The sequence below is a fragment of the Elephas maximus genome, chromosome 1, assembly GCF_024166365.1.
Source record: "Elephas maximus indicus isolate mEleMax1 chromosome 1, mEleMax1 primary haplotype, whole genome shotgun sequence".
Taxonomy (NCBI): Eukaryota; Metazoa; Chordata; class Mammalia; order Proboscidea; family Elephantidae; genus Elephas; species Elephas maximus.
The window spans coordinates 175,627,984-175,651,988 of record NC_064819.1 but is presented as its reverse complement, the minus strand read 5'-3'; the positions used below and the strand labels follow the sequence as shown (position 1 = coordinate 175,651,988).

The 24,005-nt window shown below is 40.2% G+C and overlaps 1 protein-coding gene across 2 annotated transcripts in view; it reads right to left on the bottom strand.

The window, feature by feature from the left end:
* FIG4 (FIG4 phosphoinositide 5-phosphatase) overlaps nt 1-24,005 on the bottom strand; it is a 145,777-nt gene that overhangs the window by 68,932 nt on the left and 52,840 nt on the right. For both annotated transcript variants that reach the window (XM_049898672.1, XM_049898680.1), the window contains exons 7-12: nt 22,328-22,456; nt 15,514-15,614; nt 14,053-14,215; nt 13,535-13,632; nt 8,172-8,305; nt 4,742-4,858 (exon numbers count right to left, since the gene is read on the bottom strand). In XM_049898672.1, coding sequence (XP_049754629.1) covers nt 4,742-4,858; nt 8,172-8,305; nt 13,535-13,632; nt 14,053-14,215; nt 15,514-15,614; nt 22,328-22,456 — 742 coding nt within the window. The remainder of the gene's footprint in view (nt 1-4,741; nt 4,859-8,171; nt 8,306-13,534; nt 13,633-14,052; nt 14,216-15,513; nt 15,615-22,327; nt 22,457-24,005) is intronic.

The following is a 24,005-nucleotide window of genomic DNA, read 5'->3' as shown; positions in this document are numbered from 1 at the left end:
GTTTGTCTGTAAATATCTTAATTTCGCCTTCATATTTCAGAGAGAGTTTTGCTGGATATATGATCCTTGGCTGGCAGTTTTTCTCCTTCAGTGTTCTGTATATGTCGTCCCATTCCCTTCTTGCCTGCATGGTTTCTGCTGAGTAGTCACAACATATTCTTATTGATTCTCCCTTGAAGGAAACCTTTCTTTTCTCCCTGGCTGCTTTTAAAATTTTCTGTTTATCTTTGGTTTTGGTGAGTTTGATGATAATATGTCTTGGTGTATTTCTTTTTGGATCAATCTTAAATGGGGTTCGATGAGCATCTTGGATAGATATCCTTTCGTCTTTCATGATGTCAGGGAGTTTTCTGTCAGGAGTTCTTCAACTATTTTCTCTGTGTTTTCTGTCCCCCCTCCCTGTTCTGGGACTCCAATCACCCGCAGGTTATCCTTCTTGATAGAGTCCCACATAATTCTTAGGGTTTCTTCATTTTTTTTAATTCTTTTATCTGATTTTTTTTCAGCTATCTTGGTGTTGATTCCCTGGTCCTCCAGATGTCCCAGTCTGCATTCTAATTGCTCGAGTCTGCTCCTCTGACTTCCTATTGCGTTGTCTAATTCTGTTATTTTATTGTTAATCTTTTGGATTTCTACATGTTGCCTCTCTATGGATTCTTGCAACTTATTAATTTTTCCAGTATGTTCTTGAATAATCTTTTTGAGTTCTTCAACAGTTTTATCAATGTGTTCCTTGGCTTTTTCTGCAGTTATTCTAATTTCATTTGTGATATCATTAAGCATTCTGTAAATTAGTTTTTTATATTCTGTATCTGATAATTCCAAGATTGTATCTTCATTTGGGAAAGATTTTGATTCTTTTGTTTGGGGGGTTGGAGAAGCTGTCATGGTCTGCTTCTTTAAGTGGTTTGATATGGATTGTTGTCTCCGAGCCATCACTGGGAAACTAGTTTTTCCAGAAAATCCGCTAAAAAAAAAATGCAGTCAGATCCCTATCAGAGTTCTCCCTCTGGCTCAGGCTATTCAGATGTTAATGAAGCCACCTGGGGAGGGTGGGGGAGGGATCAGAGAGATAGGAGAGTAGCACCTCAGAATATAGCCAGAGTTGCTTGTCTTGCTTGGAATGACTATTATATCTGAGATTCCCGCGGGGCGCGTCGCCTATGTGTGCTGGCTGTGTGGAGATTGCCCCCGGGGGGTCTGGCCCGCTGGAGTCACGGTCAGATCCTCCGCTTCCAGCCCCACGCCCAGCGTCAAGGCTCCCCTACTGGGACGGTGAACTCTCGACTCCAAAATCAGTCACTGCCTCCCGGGGACTTCTCGTCCCTCCAGCTGCGTGGCCGTGCCGCCTCCGCGAACCAGTTGGGCCTCCTCCCGGGGTTAGTTCAGATGGGTGGAGCAGGTACCCGTGCTTGTGCCGTGACCGAGTGTCCTGGCTGGGACGCTGTTCTCCCTGCTCCAATACCAGTCGCTGCCTCCCAGGGACTTCTCCTACCGGCTGCGTCTCACGCCGCCCGCGCGACCCGCCTGGGCCCCTTCCCGGGGTTAGTTCAGGGGGGTGGAGCAACTCTCCGTGTTTATGCCATACCTGCGTCCAGTCCAAATCCCTGCAGGACGGTTTCCCGGCTCGGACGCTGCTCTTTCTGCTCCAAGACCAGTTACTGCCTCCCGGGGACTTCTCCTACCGGCTGCATCCCACGCCGCCTGTGGAACCGGCTGGTCCCCCTCCCGGGGTTAGTTCAGAGGGGTGGAGCAGCTCTCTGTGCTTGTGCCGTACCTGACTGGTACGCTGGCTCCAGGCTCTGGAAACAATCGCTGCTTCCCCGTATTAGTTCGTTCTCCGTCTCTAAATCTGTGTTTGTTGTTCAGGGTTCGTAGATTGTTATGTATGTGATCGATTCACTTGTTTTTCCATGTCTTTGTTGTAAGAGGGATCCGAGGTAGCGTCTGCCTAGTCCGCCATCTTGGCTCCGCCCCCTATATGAGATTTTAAGATCTGCATCCCACTGTTCTTCTGTTCCATCAGGGATTCACTGTTGTGTCCCCTTTCAGAGCAGTCACTGGAGGTAGCTGGGTACCATCTAGTTCTTCTGGTCTCAGTCTTATGTAGTCTCTGGTTTATGTGGTCTTAAGCCAATCTCTTTGAGATATAAAAGAGAGAAGCAAGCAAAGAGACATGGGGACCTCATACCACCCAGGAAGCAGCACCAGGAGCAGAGTGTGACCTTTGGACGCCGGGGTCCCTGTCCTTCAGAAGTTGCTAGACCAGGGGAAGACTGATGACGAGGACCTTCCCCCAGAGCCAACAGAGGGAGAAAGCCTTCCCCTGCAGCTGGCACTCTGAATTCAGATTTCTAGCCTCTTAGACTGTGAGAGAATAAACTTCTGTTTGTTAAAGCCATCTGCTTGTGGTATTTCTGTTATAGTAGCACTAGATAACTAAGACAGTGTACGTCAGGTTTGTATCCTTTCACCATATATAACAATGGCATCAGGGCAGAGTTTGACCTTCTCTCTCTTCACATAGGGGAAGGAGGATCAAGATCAACAGCCCAAGACTGATTCCTGTGAGGCAGAGGTCAGACATACCTCCTCTCTCTGCCATCTTTACCAATTCTGACACCAACTATCTTTCCCATAGCACTCTCTACATCCCTGCTGCGTTCGATAATTCATTGCAATGGCCACATAAAATTCATAGACAATACTCATGATTATGGGGTTCATTAGGGAAGTAACAGGTTACAATTCAGGTTCAGGAACGCTTAATAAACAGTTCTTCCATCAGAACCGTCTCATCCCAGCTGTGCTCACAGGCACGCCTCTCCCTGGCCCTGTGTCTCTGCCCAAAGGTACTCAGCTTTCTCGCTCCTTGGGCTAGGAAGCCCACTGCACGATCTCTCCTGACACTGCTTCTCTGCCATCTTCAGGATCACAGCTCACTCTCGGTCTCCTGGTTCCAGGCGTTTCTCAGTCCGGGGATCCTGGGACCAAGGGACACACTTTCTGCTCCTGGCTATTCCTCCTTGGTGGTGGTGGGATCCTCTCTTTCCTGCCTCTGAGGTGGCTTGTTTCAAGCCCAGTGGGATGGCAAAACTGACCAATCCTTTTGGTGGGCCACAATTACCCTATCACACAGTCCCACCTAACATGGCTAAAAAGGCCACACAAAAGTGATCCTTCACATCACACCATACTTATTCAATCTGTATGCTGAGAAAATAATCAAAGAAGCTGGGCTATATGATGAAGAATGTGCCATCAGGATTTGAAGAAGATACATTAACAACCTGCGTTATCCAGATGACATAACCTTGCTTGCTGAAAGAGAAGAGGACTTGAAGCACTTACTGATGAAAATCAAAGATTACAGCCTTCACTATGGATTACACCTCAACATAAAGAAAATAAAAATTCTGACAAGTGAACCAATAAGCAACATCATGATAAAAAGAGAAAAGACTGAAGTTGTCAAAGATTTCATTTTACTTGGAGCCACCATCAACACCCATGGGGGCAGCAATTAAGAAATCAAACAATGTACTGCATTGGCCAAATCTGTGGCAAACCTCTGAAAAGGGTTAAAAAGCAAGGATATTACTTTAAGGCTGAGGTATGCCTGACCCAAGCCACGGTATTTTCAATTGCTTCATATGTATGCAAAGCTGGCAATGAATGAGGAAGACAGAAGAATTGATACCTTTGAATTACGGTGTTAGTGAAGAATATTAAATATACCAGGGACTGCCAGAAGAACAAAGAAATATGTGTTGGAAGAAGTACAGCCAGAATGCCCCTTAGAAGCGAGGATGGTGAGACTTCATCTCACTTTGGACATGTTATCAGGAGCGACCAGTCCCTAGAGAAAGACATCATGCTTGGTAGAGAGTCAGGGAAAAAGAGGAAGACCCTCAATGAGATGGACTGACACAGTGGCTGCAACGATGGGCTCAAATATAGAAACAACTATGAGAATGGCGTAGGACGATGCAGTGTTTCGTTCTGTTGTACACAGGGTTGCTGTGAGTTGGAACTTACTCAAGGGCACCTAACAATAATAACAACAAATAGAAATGTGTTTTGTAATCTATCAAGTGCTAATATAATATTATTTTAATTATTTCAAATAAGATGCCCTAAAATTCAAATCGTAAGAAATACAAACTATAACAAAAGAATTACTTCCCAAGACCTCACATATACACAAATAGAGTTCCTACCATTACAGTTCATTACGTTAACTGAATATAAAATGTTGCAAATATATGATACTGATTTCTTAAAAGGTAAATAAAACATGGATCCTTGAACTGAAGAAGCTCACAAAGTAGTAATGAAGAAAGACTCATGAACAAATAACTATAAGACAATGATAAATACCATTTTCATCAAAAAATGTTGGCAATTAGGCTATAAGGAAAAATTTTCCTGCTCCTAGTTAATACTGGAAAATAGAATTCACTGTCGAAAATTTTACTTTACAGAAATATTTTATGTATTGTTCATTCTATGAAGCCAGAGATAAAGATCTCACAGCTTCCATCTCAAGGTAGACAACTACCAAAGGAATTTCCATGCTCAGAGTAAACATTCATTACAAAATCACACGAGCAGTTCGCCTCCCTAGAGGACAAACTAATTCCCCTTTCAGGCAGTACAAACTACTTATAGTTACAATATTCTTTATCCTTAAAAGCAAAATTCTTGATTTATATTAACTTTTTAAAAACACCATACATACTTTTCATCTGGCCGTAAAATACTACAGTAAGAATCAGGGCGGTTTACAAAGAAACCTGTTTTCTTCACCACACTTTCTGCAATCACATTCAGCCGATCAAGAACATTACACAGCTTGCTGAGGAGAGAAGAATGAGAAAAGTGAGATATATCTAAGCAAAATGAAGTCTACAGTGATGATGTTCAGGGACTTCGTTTTAAAAATCCCCTACTGGTAATTAATGAAAACATTATAATAATTGATTTCTACAAAATAATGTTTAATCAATCGCTACTAACAGTTGACGCAAAAGGCATGAAGGATTTCTAACTTAATAAATATTGGGGACCATTAATCTTGGCACATTACATCCCTGCAACAGTTTTTTCCAAAGCCTTTCACTATCAAGAAAGTTCAGTCAGTCAAGCCAATATGTATTCCTAAGATTTGTAAGTGAAAAGAGTACAATGCACAGTGTGAGTGGCCGGGGAAGAAAAAAAAATATAAGAATAAATTAACAAGAATGACACCAACCCATAATTAAGCTAATACTCTAGGCAAGTGTGTGTGTGTCTGTGTGTGTGTCTGTGTGTACAGGTATCTAACTACATAAAATGATCTGGGAAAAAAGTAGAGTGGTTTAAGTACAAAACAACAGAGTAATATTTTAAAATATGAGACCTTAAAATAAACCCAGCGCTTGTATGACGCAAACGTAGTAAATGAGTAAGAAGACAATGTAAGGTTAATGAGAGAAATTTCCTTGGTGGAGATGAGTGTTGAATCAGATCTTAAAAGTTAAAAGAGATGTAGAAAATCACCATAAACCAAAAAACCAAACCCAGTGCCATCGAGTCGATTCCGACTCATAGCGACCCTATAGGACAAAGTAGAACTGCCCCATAGAGTTTCCAAGGAGTGCCTGGCGGACTTGAACTGTCAACCGTTTGGTTAGCAGCCGTACCACTTAACCACTACGCCACCAGGGTTTCCGAAAATCAACATCAGAGGGGAAAATGGCAGAAACAAAGGCTCAGGGATAGATCCTTGGCTGCTACATTTGGGGCAGAGCATTAAGGTTAGTTTTTCTGGAACAGAGTGGTCCTTAGAATAAAGAAACGTTATTACATTCTAGAGCCAGCCAGGTGACGAGGCCCTAACATTACACTAAGGAGTTTGGGTTTACTATAAATAGTTGAGAGTTACTGCAGCCTCATCCATAAATGAATGAGCTAATCTGAAAGTGGTGTCTGAGAAAGTGATTAAACAGTAAAATAGAAATAGCAAAAAGTGCAAGTAATGCCTCTAAGGAACAATAGCAGAGTAGGACTAGATACTTCACAAACAGAATCTAAAAATGGTATAATATCACACGTAAGTGAAATTTGGGGGAACATAATTCAAAAGCAGTTGCAGTAGTATATCAACAGGGAACTGCCAGGAGTTCAAGCCAGATTCAGAAGAGGACATGGAATAGGCGATATCACTGCTGATGTCAGATGGATCTTGGCTGAAAATAGACAATACCAGAAAGATGTTTCCCTGTGTTTTCTTGACTATGCAAAGGCATTTGACTGTGTGGATCATAACAAATTATGTATAACATTGTGAAGAATGGGAATTTCATCAAAAAGAATTTTCCTCCATATGCCATTTACTAGTGAATAAAGCTCCTCCCCCTTCTGGCCTCAGTTTCCCCATCTGTAAAATGAAGGCAGTCACCTGACAATGATTCCAAAACCTGGCTATATATCAGAATAAACCTGGAACTGTTCTAAGAATATAGATTTCAACAGTTTACCCCTGGAGAGATTATTGATTCTGGAAGCCTGTGGTGAGGAAATACGTATTTTTAACAAGAATTTAACAAAAGTTCCATGTGGGAGTTAGCCTCAGGGGTCATAAACTGACTTCCATCCCGACTCTGCCACTTACTGTTTGTGAGACCTCAGGACTTAATCTCTCCATGGCCCAGTGTCCTCATCGAAGACATGGGTCTAATAATGCTAACTCTGTCAAGACCTGTATGGTGATTTAAGTGAACTGGTACTTGTAAAGCAGTTAGAGCCATGCCTGGTACATACTTAAGTACTTAAGTGTTAAATAATTACTCAGGCAGTTAGGTTGCTGCCGGCTGTGGACGGCCTCTAACAGATTTTTCCAGTTTTCATATTGCATGAGTCTCTGCCCCACCACTCTCTAAAGAACAAGAGAGAACAGTCCTCATTAGGAAAAAAAAAAAGGTGGGAATTCTAGAACACTTAATTGTGCTCATGTAGAACTTGTACATAGACTAAGAGGCAGTCATTCAAACAGAACAAGGGGATAAAATGTGGTTTAAAATCGTGTGTTGCAGGGTGTATTCTTTCACCTTACTTATTCAATCTGTATGCTGTGCAAATAGTCTGAGAAGCTGTACTATATGAAGAACACGGCATCAGGATTCAAAGAAGACTTATCAACAACCTGCTATATGTAGATGACACTACCTTGCTTGCTGAAAGCTGAGAGGACTTGAAGCACTTACTAATGAAGATCAAAGCCCACAGCCTTCAGTACGGATTATGACTCAACACAAAGAAAACTAAAATCCTCACAACTGGTCCAATAAGCAACATCACGACAAACGGAGAAGATATTGAGGTTTTCAAGGATTTCATTTTACTTGGATCCACAATCAACACCCATGGAAGCAGCAGTCAAGAAACTGAAGAGCATATTGCATTGGACAAATCTGCTGCAAAAGACTTCTTTATGGTGTTAAAAAACAAAGATGTCACTTTGAGGACTAGGGTACGCAGACCCAAGCCATGGTATTTTTAATTGCCTTGTATACATCTGAAAGATGGACAATGAATAAGGACCAAAGAAGAATTGATGTATTCGAATTGTGGCACTGGGGAAGAATATTTAATATACCATGGACTGCCAGAAGAACAAACAGGTCTATCTTGGAGGAAGTACAGCCAGAATGCTCCTTGGTGGCAAGGACAGTGAGACTTCATCTCACGTACTTGGGACAAGTTATCAGGAGGGACCAGTCCCTGGAGAAGGACATCATGCTTGGTACAGTAGAAGGTCTGTGAAAAAGAGGAAGACCTTCAATGAGATGGACCGACACACTGGCTGCAACAGTGGGCTTAAACACAGCAACGATTGTGAGGATAGTGCAAGACTGGGCAGTGTTTCATTCTGTTGTACGCAGTGTGGCTGTAAGTTGGAATTGACTTGACAGCACCTAACAACAACAACCAAAGTGGTAGGCAAAAATAAGAGTTTGGCCAATTCAATTCAGCACTCAGATTATATACCAGCGACAAAACAGCCCCTCAGCGAGCTCATGAAGGAAATGAAAAGAGTAACTTTTACTTTACCATAGATATAAGCTTCCTGCTATTTTCATTACAAGAAAAGGTAAGTATCATAACCAGACATATGACTGTCTATTCACCTTTTGGTGTACTTGGCCATATCCCAAGGAATATAAACAATGGTGTGTTCAGGAGGCAAAAACTGATTGAGGTACGTCACAGCAGCTACAAGTTCTTCACTCAGAATTCTTTCATGCTTTCTTTTCTCTCGTTCCTTTGTTAAAAAAAAAAAAAAGTATTTTGAGTGTTCTAATCACCTTATTTCTATGTCTTAAATCACCTTAAATCAGAACAACAGGCTTTTAAATTTTTATATTTCAGCTAAGGTAAGGCATAAAAACTGAAGTCTTAAATATACTTGAAACCTACCTACTAAAATTAATGTAAATGCAAAGAAATAAAACTGCATTGAATTGAAGTAAACAAATAATAAGCTTTAAAGACTCAAGGAAATCAGATTTCTTCTCAGTAACCTCCCAGTAGGATCAAGAAGCCCACCTCATTCCAGACAGACCTGCCCCACACATTCCACACGCCAGTCAGGTAGAGGAGACCCCCTCCAGGACCAGAAGTAGGGAACCCCTAGTCCAGTCAGCTGAAGACCAGACGGGCATTGACTGGGTCTGGACGAATAATCCCCAAACTGGCATGGCAAAAAGTACTTTAATAGTTTTTATATTTGCATCTCTCAAAAACCCTGGGAGGTAATCCAGGCAGGTACTGTTTTTTCTTTTACAGTGTAGTTGAAGGAACTAAGCCTTACCTTCCGCCCCCTTGGCTGCTGGCCCTCCTTAGATATTACACTGCCTCTCACTCCAGAGCGGCTAGTGTATTATAGTACAAGCTAGGGGATTGGAAAGCTGACTCTGCCATGTGGCCTTGGGCAAGGTTTTTAACCTCCCTGTTGTTGTTGGCTGCCATTAAGTCAGTCCCCATTCATGGTGATCCCATGCACAACGGGATCTGGCTGTTGCGATCCGTAAGGTTTTAACTGGCTGATTTTTTGGAAGTAGATCACCAAGCCTTCCTTTCTAGTCTGTCTGCTCTGTTGAAACGTGTTCAGCATCATAACAACATTTAAGCCTCTGCTGACAGACGGATGGCGCCTGCACATGAGGTACATTGACCAGGAATAGAACAGAGGTCTCTAGCATGGAAAGGGAGAATTTTATCACTGAACCACCACTGTCCCCTTAACTTCCTTAGTTCTCATTTTTTCTTGTATAGAATGGGTAATAACAATATCTCCCTTACAGCATTAATGTCAGGGTTATACAGGATAAACCATCATAAGTTCTTATCGGACCATCAAGCACATATTAAGTACTCAATAAAATTAGCTCTTTTTATTGTTACCCTGATCAGGCCTTCGCTTAGAAACAAAGAAAAACAACTCAGCAATAGTGATACTGCAATGGTGTTAAGGCATTATCTCTGGCATGAAAATAAATCTTTTCTGTTTTCAGTTATGGCAATTATTTTTCAACTGCCAGAATTTAATTAGATAACTATCGTAGAAACAAAAAAGGTATCTATTTTATTTTATACACCTGAATAAATCAAATGGATTTAGAGTTGACTAAGAGTAGTGTTGAAACAATTCAGGATGAAAATTTTTTAGCTTATTTTTACATCTGAGAATATCAAATTACATAGCTGGAATTTTTCTCAAAAGCACTTTACTCCAACTAGGGAAGCTATTGTTAACATAATTTTTTTGCAATTCTTATATCAAATTTGACATTTTATGAGCTGGAAAGGAAAGACTATTTAACCCAGCTCTGGTCATCTCTATGTAAAGCGTTTATTTTGTGTATTGCCCATAGCAGATTAGTGTTAGTGAACTGGTTAGTAGTGAACCTCCTGAGGGTCACAGACCCCTTTAACAACCAGATGAAAAGTGATTTACACACAGCTTCAAATGGTTCAAAGATCCTCCCAACAAAGGCCGTTTGTGGTAACCCCCTAGGTTATAGACACCTGATGTACAGCTTATGGGAACCCTGGTGGCATAGTGGTTAAGAGGTCGGCTGCTAACCAAAGGTCAGCAGTTGGAATTCATCAGGCACTCCTTGGAAACCATATGGGGCAGTTCTACTCTGTCCTTTAGGGTCGCTATGAGTCAGAATCGACTCAACGGCAATAGGTTTTTTTTTTTTTTTTTGGTACAGTCTATGCTGGGTTCCAGATTGCCTCCCTGTTGATACCTGGCAGCAGCACTGGAAGTGTCTGGGTTGCTGCAAAATGGGAACCTGTGCCTCAAACTTCCACAACTGCAGTGGGGGTGGGGAGTGTAGTGTACAACATAGGGTGGAGGAGAAAAGAAATAAAGCAAAGTGCTTCACTTCAGCAACTTCATATGGTAGTAGAACAAAGGCTAAGTATCATTCAGTATTATTTCATAAACACATGCATTATTTGACTCTAATCACAGGTTAAAAAGGTCCTCTTCCAAGTGAACTGAATAAACATTATGAATAAAATAATCAATGACAAAAATGAAATTTTTTTTTTCTGTACTAAACAACTTAATCCCCAAATTATTCTCTAGTTATTGTCAGGCTTTTTATTCCAACAGAACAATACACAAGTACGGTTTTAAAATCCACTGACCTTTAAATATTCAAAAATAAATATACACGTGAGAAATCTGGGAAAAAAACACTTTACAGTCACATGTATCAGATAGTATTGTTTGAATCTGCACAATTGTGCACAATTAGTAGAGAATTATTTCAAGCATTGGAAACCTGAATCTCCATTTAACCATAGCTTTAAAAATCCATAGCAAAAAACCAAACCCAGCGCCGTCGAGTTGATTCCGACTCATAGCGACCCTATAGGACAGAGTAGAACTGCCCCATACAGTTTCCAAGGAGCGCCTGGCAGATTCGAACTGCTGACCCTTTGGTTAGCAGCTGTAGCACTTAACCACTATGCCACCAGGGTTTCCAAAAAGCCATAAGGACTCCATAAAACACGAACAAGATCCACTAATTTAGGTATAGATTTATACTCTAGTGATGCCTTGTAATTTACTGTTTTAACAATCATTTATTTCTATACAAAGAATACTTTAATTTCTACATATTTATTGAAAATGTATTCATGAGTATTTTTAATATTAAAGTTTTCCTACTTTAATTTTTCAATTATATACACGACAGACACTGTTCAATACTTGGCTAAAGTCACAGATTATCCAGCTACTGCCTTACATTATTCTGAGTTGGCAGGGAGAGAGAGGAGAACATGAAACTTCTGAATTAATGTGAATAAAGGTCTAGAAAAGGATGCATTTACTATCTGAATGATATATCTTACAAGGTCTACTCCTGGCAAGAGACAATTACATAAACCAAAGAGCAAAAAGGAAGAAATAGAGCAGATTGCCTCTTTGATCTCTCCACTCACACTTTCAGGCCATATTCTTCCATACTCTTGATAACACACACACACACACACACACACACACACACGCCACGCCCTGCTCCATTAAGCCCATGTACTTAGTTACACGGAGTCCCCGGGTGGTACAAATGGTTAATAAGCTGGGCTGCTAACCAAAAGGTTGGTAGTTTGAATCCACTCAGAGGCACCTCAATAGAAAGGTTGGGTGATCGACTTCTGCAAGATCAGAGCCATTAAAAACCCTATGGAGGGTAAGTCTACTCTGAAAAGCATCAACTCGATAAACCAAAAACCAAACTCGTTGCTGTTGGGTCGATTCCGACTCATAGTGACCCCATAGGACAGAGTAGAGCTGCCCATACAGTTTCCAAGGAGCTTCTGGTGGATTCAAACTGCTGACTTTTTGGTTAGCAGCTGAACTGTTAATTACTACGCCACCAGGGTTTCAACACCAACTGTTTTTTTTTTTTTTTTTAATCTGGCTTTTCAGGTTTAGCCCTGTACCAGTTCATTAGTTCTTTGGGTTGAGGTCGGGATGGTTCTTTCAAAACATAACTCTGATCATTATCCTCTCAACCGTGTGAAACTCTTCAACAGCTTTCAAGTGCTCTCAGGATAGAGGCCAAACTTATCATCACAGCCTATAAGGTCCTGCACGGTCAGGCCATGACTATCTCTTCAGCCTCATCTCACAACAGACTCTCTTGCCCTCATCCTCTGTGCCCCAGCCACACAGACCTGCCTTCTCTTCCTCAAACCCACAACACCCCCTCCTGTCTCAATGTCTTTGTACATGCTGTTCTCTCCGAGCTGAACACTATTCACTTTCCTCTTGTTCTAGTTAACACCTCTTTCTTCAGGTGTTAGCTTCCTCAGGGAAGACCTCTCTCCCACTATAAGCTCTCATAGAACAGTTTACTCTGGCTTGGTGTCTCTGCCTTTACCTACCATCTCCTCCATTTGACTGTTAGCTCCATGAAGGAAAGAACCGTTCCATTACTGCCTGGCACATAGGACTCTCAAAATTACTCACGAAATGGCTGACAAAATGGACACGGGATTCCTTGGTCTTTAATTAACTGAGTTATAATTATTAACCAACCTCTTGGAATAGCCTCAAGACACTACTCAGCCATTGGCTACCACTACAATCATAATATAAGAAAACCCTCACTTTTTATACTTCCAGGGTCTTCTTGGTTGCTGACTTAGATTCTTTCAAATCATTAGGTTGCAACAGATGCAGATGAAACTCACTGTCTAGTTCCCCTACCCTCCATCGTAGGCCTTTGGCCTGGGTGTCTCCCTATTCCCACAAGACATGTTGGCCAGTCAGTTCCTTGGCAAAGAAGAAGAGAGCTTTGAGGCCAATACTACCACCTTGTCTGGGCTTCTCACACACCCATGTCATTCTGGAACAACAACAGTATCCCACTTTCTGAATCTGCCTAGAGATCCTATTACTATGTATTGATTTGCCCAGGAAGAGATCTTACAGATTGTCAAGGGAGTAGGCTATACTAAGGCTAGCTTGATTTCCCTGCTTCCTTCTTCAAGCTTTCCTGGAAACTAAGGCAGAAATTTTACCCGTACCTAGTTCACATACGGAAATCAAGAGCCAGATACACTGCATCACTCACTTCCCTTGGAAACATACCACTGATCCTCCTAGGTACCCAGGGAAGAGACAATGTGGGATCTGAGGCCAAAGCACAGGCTCAGACAGCTCAGACACAGTGAGCACCACAGAGGAAGAATCTCCAAGTCGCACCTCTGGACAGAGCCAGAGCAAAGTTTGTTAATCCCCTTTGTTGCTGTTGTTAGGTGCTGTCAAGATGATTTTTGACTCACAGTAACCCCACATGACAGAGATGCCCCATAGTGGTTTATTGGCTGCAATCTTTATGGAGCAGATCACCAGATCTTTCTCCCGCAGAGCTACTTGGTAGATTCGAACTGCCAACCTTTCAGTTAGTGCTGAGGAAAAAGGTTGCCCAGGGTGTTTGAATTTCATAACCAAAGTACATCACACCTTCACTAAATTCAAGATGATGATAGGAGAGCCAAACCTCTGAAGCATCTGGTCAAAGTGAAGGGCGGCCACATGTGCATATGGATCTGCCTGGTCCACTGAGGAGGAAAAAAAGGATGAGTAAATACCACAATGAAAATTAGAAAGCAGGAACAAAAGGAGTGTTGGCAGTTTTGTTTGTTTGATGTTTAAAGAAATACAATTTAGCTAATCTTCAAACAGTTTCACTTCCCAAATCCCTCTCAAGGGGCTCATCAGACACTCATTTATCACATATTTTTGAATCTGAATGATTCTTACATTTCTGCCGTGAAATACAAATAATTTCCTAACAGTCAAAATTAAAGAAAAAAATCTAACATTATTGCATAAAAATAAAAGAAGTTCTTCTAAATTATCTATTTCCGATACTAAAAACTCAACAAAACCTAATCATTTATGAGATTTCTCTGACAATAGTTCATTATCTCTAATGTTGGGTAAAGAAGAGTTACTATTAAAAAGACTGTTCCACGTACAAGTAATAGGAGGTTTAGGCATCATGGTTGAAATGTCCTGAGACCAGTATAAAGGAACTGATCCTCTAACTTGTACATAAGAAGAATAGCTTCCTGCAGTAAAAGACATCACAGAAGCGTCACAGAGTATTTGCTCAGTCTCCACTTCATTTGCAACATCACCCTGGAAAGAAACATGCATTTAAAGTTACTATTTCATAGGGTTGTTATGAGTTGGAATCCACTGGATGACAATGGGTTTTTGTTTTTAGAATCGTTAATAGAAAAAAACTCAAGTACACAATGAAACTCTAATTCCTACCCTTAGAATGCCTTGAAAGAGGTAAATGTTGATCAACATTCAGTGTACACATAAATAAAGCAAAACCAATAAAATGCAATAAAGAAAGGCAATTAAAAATAGCAGAGAATGGGCTAGCTAATAATACAAGTGGTATTATTTGTACAAGTAATACAAGAGAACAGTGATATAAATGGTGGGGAGGGCAAGAAAAGAAATACAAACACACGAAATTATACAGGAAGTCAGGAAGACCAGGAGAATATCAAAATTCAATTCTGAAGACCAAGGAGAAATGAAAGGATAAAAAATAAGACTCAAATAAATGCCCGATGGACAGGAGAAAAAAAAGGGGTCGGGGGGCTTGAAGTAACTTTACTTATAAAAGTATATAAGGATATGAGAAAGCATAGTGTCACGGTCATTAATAACGCTTCTGTTTGATTATTTTCTGAATATTCAAAAGTAATAATATAGCTGCAAAGTTCTGATATTTTCTTGAAGTACCAATTATAACTATTTTCATTGTTGATACAAGTTTAAGAACAATTTCACTATTTTAAGCCAGGATCAAAATCTCATTCATTCTGTGTACTTGATCACACATCTACTTAAGACTCAAGTTGCCTATCGCAAATAGAGTCAGGGCACTCAAAAGAGATTATGTGACTGATGGCAGAGTAGGTGAATTTTTGTCGTTATTTTTTTAGTAGTGAATAGAAGAATAAGGAGTCTGTCTTGAGATGAGCTAAAGAAGGGGGAAAAGGGCAAAAGGTTTCCAATGCTTTGCTCTACTTAGTCTTCTCGTCAAAGGTGTGCTTCCAATGAGCGCTGAGCTCCACTTATTCCTTGGGTGGAGATGGTTTGCTATTTTCATCCCCACATTAAAAATGTACTATATTTTTCCATATATTACAGAGACAGCTCATCCTCCAAAACATTAGGCATTCCATAATTCCCTACGGCATTGCGCAACTCTTTAAGACAGCTGATTTTTCAGAACATCTGTATATTAGTCATATTTCTCACAAGTTTCAGATACCCCAGAGAATTAATTATTCTCTTGATAATGCCCAAAATTAAGAAATTCCACTTTTTAAAATTCCACTTTGCTTCATCTATGTCAGCAAAGCTGATGTTAAAGGATAAAATGCCAGCAGCGCTGCTGTTTTTCATCTTACCTCACAGTTTGCGCCTCTCTTTAGAAAACGGGTCCCAGCAAACTTACTGGATCTTCTAGCTATTAGGGTGACATACACTGGTCGTCCATAGATCAACAGCTCTTAGAAATCAAGTTAAAGTGATTTAGCATTCATGATTGTCACACCAGACCATTACACCTTAAGAGCATATTTAAATATGACTTGTCCTATAGGCTAAAAAACAACTAAAGCTCCATCCAAGAATGGAACAGAACTGGTTCTAGATGTTCTTCAGAATTGTGCAGGTATGAGGGCAAAAATCAACCCTGCTTAAGGAATGGTTTCCACGAATTTCAGAGGAAATAGTAACCAGGTGTAGGGTAACTAGCCCAGAGAAAACCTGGTACTTCCTTATACCCAAATAAAGGATGTGAACAGGTTCAACTAATCATTTCTTAGTTTCAGAGATCATAAAGCTCTCAAAGAGCGTATATATTATTTAATGGAATGTTCACATTATGAAGCAATATATAATTTTGAGAGAATAAAATGAGTATAATATGGTAAAAGCAGTACAAACTGCAAAACCTTAACACTGAGTGAACTATTGTGAACTTCCTGACCAACATGCAGCTTACTAGCTATGTTACCACACTTAACTTTCAGGTCTTCAGTTTCATCTTTTGTAAAATTGCATAAACAATAATAAAATAATGCTTTATTAGGACTAAATGAAATAATGTATGTAAAACTCCTGCTGCTGGCTACACTAAATGTTCACTAAATAGGAATGACTTTTATCATCATACGTTGTTGTCAGGTGCCGTCAAGTCGGTTTCAACTCATAGCGACCCTATGCACAACTGAACGAAACACTGTCCGGTCCTGTGCCATCCTCACAATTGTTATGCTTGAGCCCATTGTGAAGCCACTGTGTCAATCCATCTTGCTGAAAGTCTTCCTCTTTTTCACTGACCCTCTGCTTTACCAAGCATGATGTCCTTCTCCAGGATTGATCCCTCCTGATAGCATGTCCAAAGTATGTGAGACATAGTCTCACCATCCTTGTTTCTAAGGAGCATTCTGGTTGTACTTCTTCCAAGACAGATTTATTTGTTCTTTTGGCAGTCCATGGTATACTCAATATTCTTCCCCAACACTACAATTCAAAGGCGTCAATTCTTCTTCGGTCTTCCTTATTCATTGTCCAGCTTTCACATGCATAGGAGGAGACTGAAAACACCACGGCTTGGATCAGACACACCTTAGTCCTTAAGGTGACATCTTTGCTTTTCAACACTTTCAAGAGATCTCTTGCAGCTGATTTGCCCAATGCAACGTGTCTTTTGATTTCCTGACTGCTAATTCCATGGGTACTGATTCTAGATTCAAGTAAAACAAAATTCCTGACAACTTCAATCTGTTCTCCGTTCATCATGATATTGTTTATTGGTCCAGTTGTGAGGATTTTTGTTTTCTTTATGTTGAGGTGTGATCCATCCTGAAGGCTGTGGTCTTTGATCTTCATTAGTAAGTGCTTCAAGTCCTCTTCACTTTCAGCAAGCAAGGTTGTGTCATCTGCATAATGTAGGTTGTTAAAAAGTCTTCCTCCAATCCTGATGCCCCATTCTCTTTATATAGTCCAGCTTCTAAGATTATTTGCTCAGGATACAGATTGAATAGGTATGGTGAAAGGATACAACCCTCACTCACGCACACCTTTCCTGACTTCAAACCATGCAGTATCCCTTCGTTCTGTTCGAACGATTGCCTCTTGATCCATGTACAGATTCCTCATGAGCACAATTAAGTGTTCCAGAATTCCCATTCTCTGCAATGTTATCCATAATTTGTTATGATCTACACAGTCAAATGCCTTTGCATAGTCAATAAAACACAGGTAAACATCTTCCTGGTATTCTCTGCTTTGAGCCAGGATCCATCTGACACCAGAAATGACATCCCTGGTTCCACGTACTCTTCTAAATCCAGCTTGAAATTCTGGTAGTTCCCTGTCAATATACTGCTGCAGCTGCTCTTGAACGATTTTCAGCAAAATTTTGAATGCATGTGATATTAATGATATTGTTGGATATTTTCTGTATTCAGTTGGATCACCTTTCTCAGGAATAGGCAAAATATGGATCTCTTCCAGTGGATTGGCTGGGTAGCTTGGAACAGACAAGTGAGCATGTCCAGTGCTGCATCCATTTGTTGAAACATCTCAGGTGGTATTCCATCAATTCCCACAGCCTTGTTTTTCACCAATGCCTTCCGTGCAGCTTGGACTTCTTCTTTCAGTACCATTGGTTCCTGATCATATGTTACCTCCTGAAATGGTTCAACACTGACCAATTCCTTTTGATATAGTGACTCTGTGTACTCCTTCCGTCTTCTTTTGGTGCTTTCTGCATCATTCAGTATTTTTCCAATAGAATCCTTCAGTAATGCAACCCAAGGCTTGAATTTTTTCTTCAGTTCTTTCAGCTTAAGAAATGCTGAGCATGTTCTTCCCTTTCGGTTTTCTGTCTCCAGGTATTTGTACATGTCATCCTAATACTTTGTCTTCTAGAGCTGCCCTTTGAAATCCTCTGTTTAGGTCTTTTACATTATCACTTTTTTCCTTTTGCTTTAGCTATTCAATGTTCAAGAGCAAGTTTCAGGGTCTCTTCTGATATCCACTTATGTCTTTTTTTTTCCTCTCTTGTCTTTTTAATGGCCTCTTCTTGCTTTCTTCATGTATGATGTCCTTGATGTTATTCCATAGCTTGTCTGGTTTTCAGTCATTAGGGTTCAAAGTGTCAAATCCATTCAGATGGTCTCTAAATTCAGGTGGAATATACTCAAAGTCATATTTTGGTTCTCGTGGACTTGTTCTTATTTTCTTCAGTTTCAGCTTAAACTTGCGTATGAGTAATTGATGGTCTGATTCACAGTTGCCCCGGCCTTGTTCTGACTGATGATATTGAGCTTTTCCATCATTTCTCTCCACAGATGTAGTCGATTTGATTCCTGTGCATTCCCTCTGGTGAGATCCATGTATGTACACTGTTTATATTGATGAAAAAAGGTATCTGCAATGAAGAAGTCGTTTGTCTTGCAAAATTCTATCATGCAATCTCCACCATGGTTTCTATCACCAAGGCCATATTTTCCACATACCAATCCTCTTTGTTTCCAACTTTTGCATTCCAAAGTTGCATGTTCGATCAATTTCAGACTGCAGGAGTTGGTAAAAATCGTCAATTTCTTCATCTTTGCCCTTAGCGGTTGATGCGTAAATTTGAATAATAGTCGTATTAACTGGTCTTCCTTGTAGGCGTATGGATATTATCCTATCACTGACAGCATTGTACTTCAGGATAGATCTTGAAATGTTCTTTTTAAAGATGAATGCAACACCATTCCTCTTCGTCATTCTTGGCATAGTAGACCATATGGTTGTCCGATTCAAAATGACCAATACCAGTCAATTTCAGCTCACTAATGACTAGGATATCGATCTTTATGCATTCTATTTCATTTCTGATGATTTCCAATTTTCCTAGATTCATACTTCATGCATTTCAGGTTCCGATTATTAATGGATGTTTGCAGCTGTTTCTTCTCGTTTTGAGTTGTGCCACATCAGCAAACGAAGGTCTCCAAAGCTTGACTCCATCCACATCATTGAGGTTGACTCTACTTTGAGGAGGTAGTTATCCCCCAGTTGTATTTTGAGTGCCTTCCAAGCTGAGGGGCTCCTCTTCCGGCACTAAATCAGACAATGTTCTGCTGTTATTCATAAGCTTTTCACTGGCTAATTCTTTTCAGAAGTAGACCTCCAGGTCCTTCTTCCTAGTCTGTCTTAGTCCGGAAGCTCAGCTGAAACCTGTCTGCCATGGGTGATCCTCCTGGTATTTGAATACCGGTGGCATAGCTTCCAGCATCACAGTGACACACAAGCACCCCACAGGACGATAAAATGACAGGTGCGTGGGGGTATTATCATATAGACTTCCAGAATTCATTAGATGCTTGATAATGAGACCAGATTCATTATTTAAACTAATGAGCTTTAAAATTATTTAAACTAATGACCTTTAAAATGATAATCTATGATGCTGTTCACTATTTAAAAAACAAACATTTATTGTGCTTAAGATATGCCAGGCCCTGAAATAGCTCTGGAAACCCTGGTGACGTAGTGGTTAAGAACAATGGCTGCTAACCAAAAGACTGGCAGTTTGAATCTACCAGGCATTCCTTGGAAACCCTATGGGGCAGTTCTACCCTGTCCTGTAGGGTCGCTATGAGTCTTGACTCAATGGCAATGGGTTTGGTTTTTTTGAGCTAGCTCTGGAAATATAAAACAGTTTAGAATTACCTTTTAGGAACTGCTTTTAGCAACTGTGGCACATTCTTTTTGTGTCCTTGGTAGTGAAAACCTTTGTTCTTCCCGGTAGATATTACTTTTGGAAACAAACAAAAGTAATCTAGGGCCAAATCTCATTATCATTCAGTGAATGACCAAAGTAGATGATCCCACTCACTCGCCGAAAATGATTACAGGCAGTTACGAGCCAATCCCCATAAGCCCTATTATATTAAAAATTCGAGGTATATACGATGGTTTGTAAGAAGAAATGGGTGCTATTTTGTGATGTGCATCAAAACATTATTATTATTACTATATATTATGTTAAAGATGATTTTGTGTATCTGAAAGTGTTTCTTTAATGTTTTTTATGCATAGAAAGGTACATTATATGCTATATACTAAGACAAACATTTGACTGACATTTAGATATGAACTGTACCTAACTTTTGACTTTTGTACAAATTTGACTTAAAGACAGACTTAGGAACGAAACTCCTTTGTAATTCGAGGACTGCCTATATAATGAGCCTGATTTTCAAGTGCAGCACATAACCTCAGTCATCTCCATTCAAAATTTCTCTGTCTTCATCTAGACACTCCTCTCCTTCACTTGCCACAAACCAGGCACCATTGTCCCTCTTCAAAGCTAACCTCTCCAGCTGTGCCCCTTGATCCCACTCCTTTCAAATGTTCTGGCATAAGAAAGCATAATAATGGTTAGTCACATTCACTCACTAAATGGTCTTAAAACAACCCTTCCTTTAAAGTTTTCACTACAGGTCCTTCAAAAGCCTAAGACACAAGGAAGAATATCAATTGGGAAACATACTGAGTGCACAAATGCACTACTGGATCTCAAAAAGTGATCAGAGAAGCCGAATCACCACTTCTAGAAAGTATGCACCGTATTCCTAAACCTCATAACATAATAGCACCTTCTGAGAAGGTTTTCAACATAGCTAGAAATTAAATGGAAGACGAGCCAGTGAAAGAAAAAAAAAATTATAAAATTGAACTCATCACCTTAATGCTTAACACTGTTGTAGTATGCAATAGAGTAGATACCGACTCACAGTGACTTCACGTGACAGACTAGCCCCACAGCGTTTCCCTGCCTGTAATCTTTACAGAAGCAGATCACCAGGTCTTTCTCCCCAGGAGCCACTGAATGGGTCTGAACCACCGACCTTTTGGTTACCAGCTGAGTGCCTAACCAGTTGCATGGCCAGGGCTCCTTAACACTACCTCTACTTAATCTGTTACGCCCATTCAAATCCAGGCCTTCTAGTATCATTTAACTTAGTCCAGTTTAAAAACAGCTGTCAACTCAAGCTTCCTAAATACTATTTTGCACATGTCAGCCTCCCGAGCAAATACTTTAAAATGTTTATGATTATTTTAGCACCAAATTCGAAGTCCTTAGCCCGACCACATAGGCGATCTGTTGATTGGCATTCTGATTCCCACCTGTTAATCTCTTTCCTGCTGCATTGTACATCCCAGGAGTTTTACGTGCAACCCACGAGAACACTCCCGTATACTTTTCTACTTTTACATTCATGGTGTTTCCTGCCCCATGTTACCTTTCCCTGCTCCTGCTCTAAGACCTGGCCTTTGTTTAGGGCCCAAGTTCCACTTTTCCCATGACCCTGCCCCATCCTCCCGACCTGTCAGTGATTCTGCCCTTTCTCTCAATTCCTGTGCACACAGCATTTTCTTCCTTGATCTTTCTGTGTACATTAACAGGTCTGTTCAGGTAGTCTGCATTCCTCTTTGTATTTCCATTACATGGGTGTTATGGACTGAATTGTGTCCCCCCAAAATATGTGTTGTAAATTCTAACCTCAGTGCCTGTGGTTATAATTCCATCTGGGAATGAGTTGTCTTTGTTATGTTAATGAGGCAGGATTAGTGTAGGGTGTGTCTAAAATTACTCTTTTGAGATATAAAGAAGATTAAACAAGCAAGTGAAAGAAGCAGGGATTGGGGTTGGGGGGGTGGAGAGATGCCAAGCCACTTGAAGATGGCTCAGGAGCAGATGCTCTGAGACAAGGACCTTCCTCCAGAGCTGACAGAGAAAGCCTTCCCCCTAGAGCCAGTACCCTAAATTCGTACTTCTAGCCTCCTAAACTGTAAGAAAATAAATTTCTGTTTGTTAAATCCACCCATTTATGTTATTTCTGTTACAGCAGCACTAGATAACTAAGACAAGGGGATATGGGTAAATTTTCCTGTTGAGGTGCATACATTAATAACTATAATCTTCTAATTCTACAGCTGCTAACAAAAGGGTCGGCAGTTCGAATCCGCCAGGTGCTCCTTGGAAACTCTATGGGGCAGTTCTACTTCACCCTATAGGGTCGCTATGAGTCGGAATTGACTTGACGCCACTGGGTTCTGGATTTAATTCATATATAACTATCTATAAATTGGTAAACAGCATACATTTAATAATATATAATATATATCTTAGTTGTTTTTAAAAAAGGATACTTGATTGCCCACAAAACCCATGAATAATATACAATAGCCAGTCACGATGCACAGTATTTTTAATTATTTCCAGAAGTTCACCATTCCACACATACTTCATGTAAGGCTCACTACAGATCCCAAATACACCTGAAAAATAAAAGCTAGTATCAGAAATATAAGGCAATTAGTTGAAATTCAAGTCATTTTTAAGTTCTTAAACTTCAGCTTTTAACTTCAAAATATGATGCCTAATTTACAACACTGCCATTTTTAGGAGGTATCATTGATATCCTCATCCAGAACATGGCACTGATTCTGTACAAAGTCAGAGAATAAGCACATTTTCTGACTTGTGAGAGTTTTTAACTTAAAAGAGAAAACAATGGGACATTAAGAACACATGAACAAACATATTAGTAAACCTGAAAGACACAGAGCAGTGGTTGAGAACACAGCTCTGGAGTCGGAGTGCCTGGGTCCAAATTCTGCCTCAGCCTCTCATCAGCAGAGTGATGGCATGCTCAAGAGTGTTACATGCTATCTCTGTACCTCTGTTCCCTCAACTGTACTTATTTCATGTGGTTGTTGCAAGGCTGAGATGAGTTCAGAATGCACATAAGTGCTTAGTAGAGCATGCCTGGCGCACTACTAACTCTTTCATAAGTGGCTATTATCGTATTAGGATTTTGCTACACAAGGTATTAATTTCATCAAACATGATTTCAGCACACACAGATGAGTTTATTAAAAAATGAGTTTTACTGAACTTGTATGAAGTCTAAAATAAGCATATTTATAAGGCAATGGCTTAAATAATTGTGACAGTTCTGGATAGCAGGCAATCAACATCAATTGTCTTCTGTTAAGAGTATTTATATACTATGATAAATATACTTTTGCTTGAGTCATAAACCCTAAACCTTCTCTGCCCTCTTAGTATGCTACATAAAAGCATGAATAATACAAACATGAGTTGGAGTCCTGTCTTTGCACTTACTAGCTCCTGTCTTTGCACTTAATATTTCTGAACCTTCGTTTTCTCAACTGTAAAATGATACTACTACTCACCTCACAGACACTGCTCAGATTAAAAAATACATGTGAAATGCCTAGTACACTGCCTGACACATAGTAGAGGCTTTAAAAAAAAGGTATTATTTTCCTTTTCTACCTACTCTCACACCTTCTACTGTCACTGCCTGTTTCCTATCAGTCTCTCCCTATCATTCATATTTATCAAGTAGACTTGCTCTAAAGATAACAACCACAAAAATATTAAGTGGCTTCACAGGTTCAATTCAGATACCAGAACAAATACTCAGATCCAGATTTTGGATGAGATGTAACACAAATTTGCTGATACTTTTGGCTTTAACATCACTAAGTGTGATATTCAGAAGTGGTGCATGCAAATACTCACGTACACGTTATTTTGTCTTCCACTTGTCTCCAGCGGTATGGGTTACAATTGAGGTGTCTGATCCAGGGCAAATTTATGTGGCCTAGATGATGCATTGGAGGAGCCACACTGGGTTTGGTCTTAACTCCAGTGACATTCAATCAAATAAACTAACAAGAGTCAAGGGCAATACCAGGGATGACACTCAGTTTAAGTAACAACCTCAGCTGTCTTTGCGTGGACCAGAGCCTTTGGCAGTGCTAATAGATTACAGCTTCTCCTTGGGAGTCCTGCAAG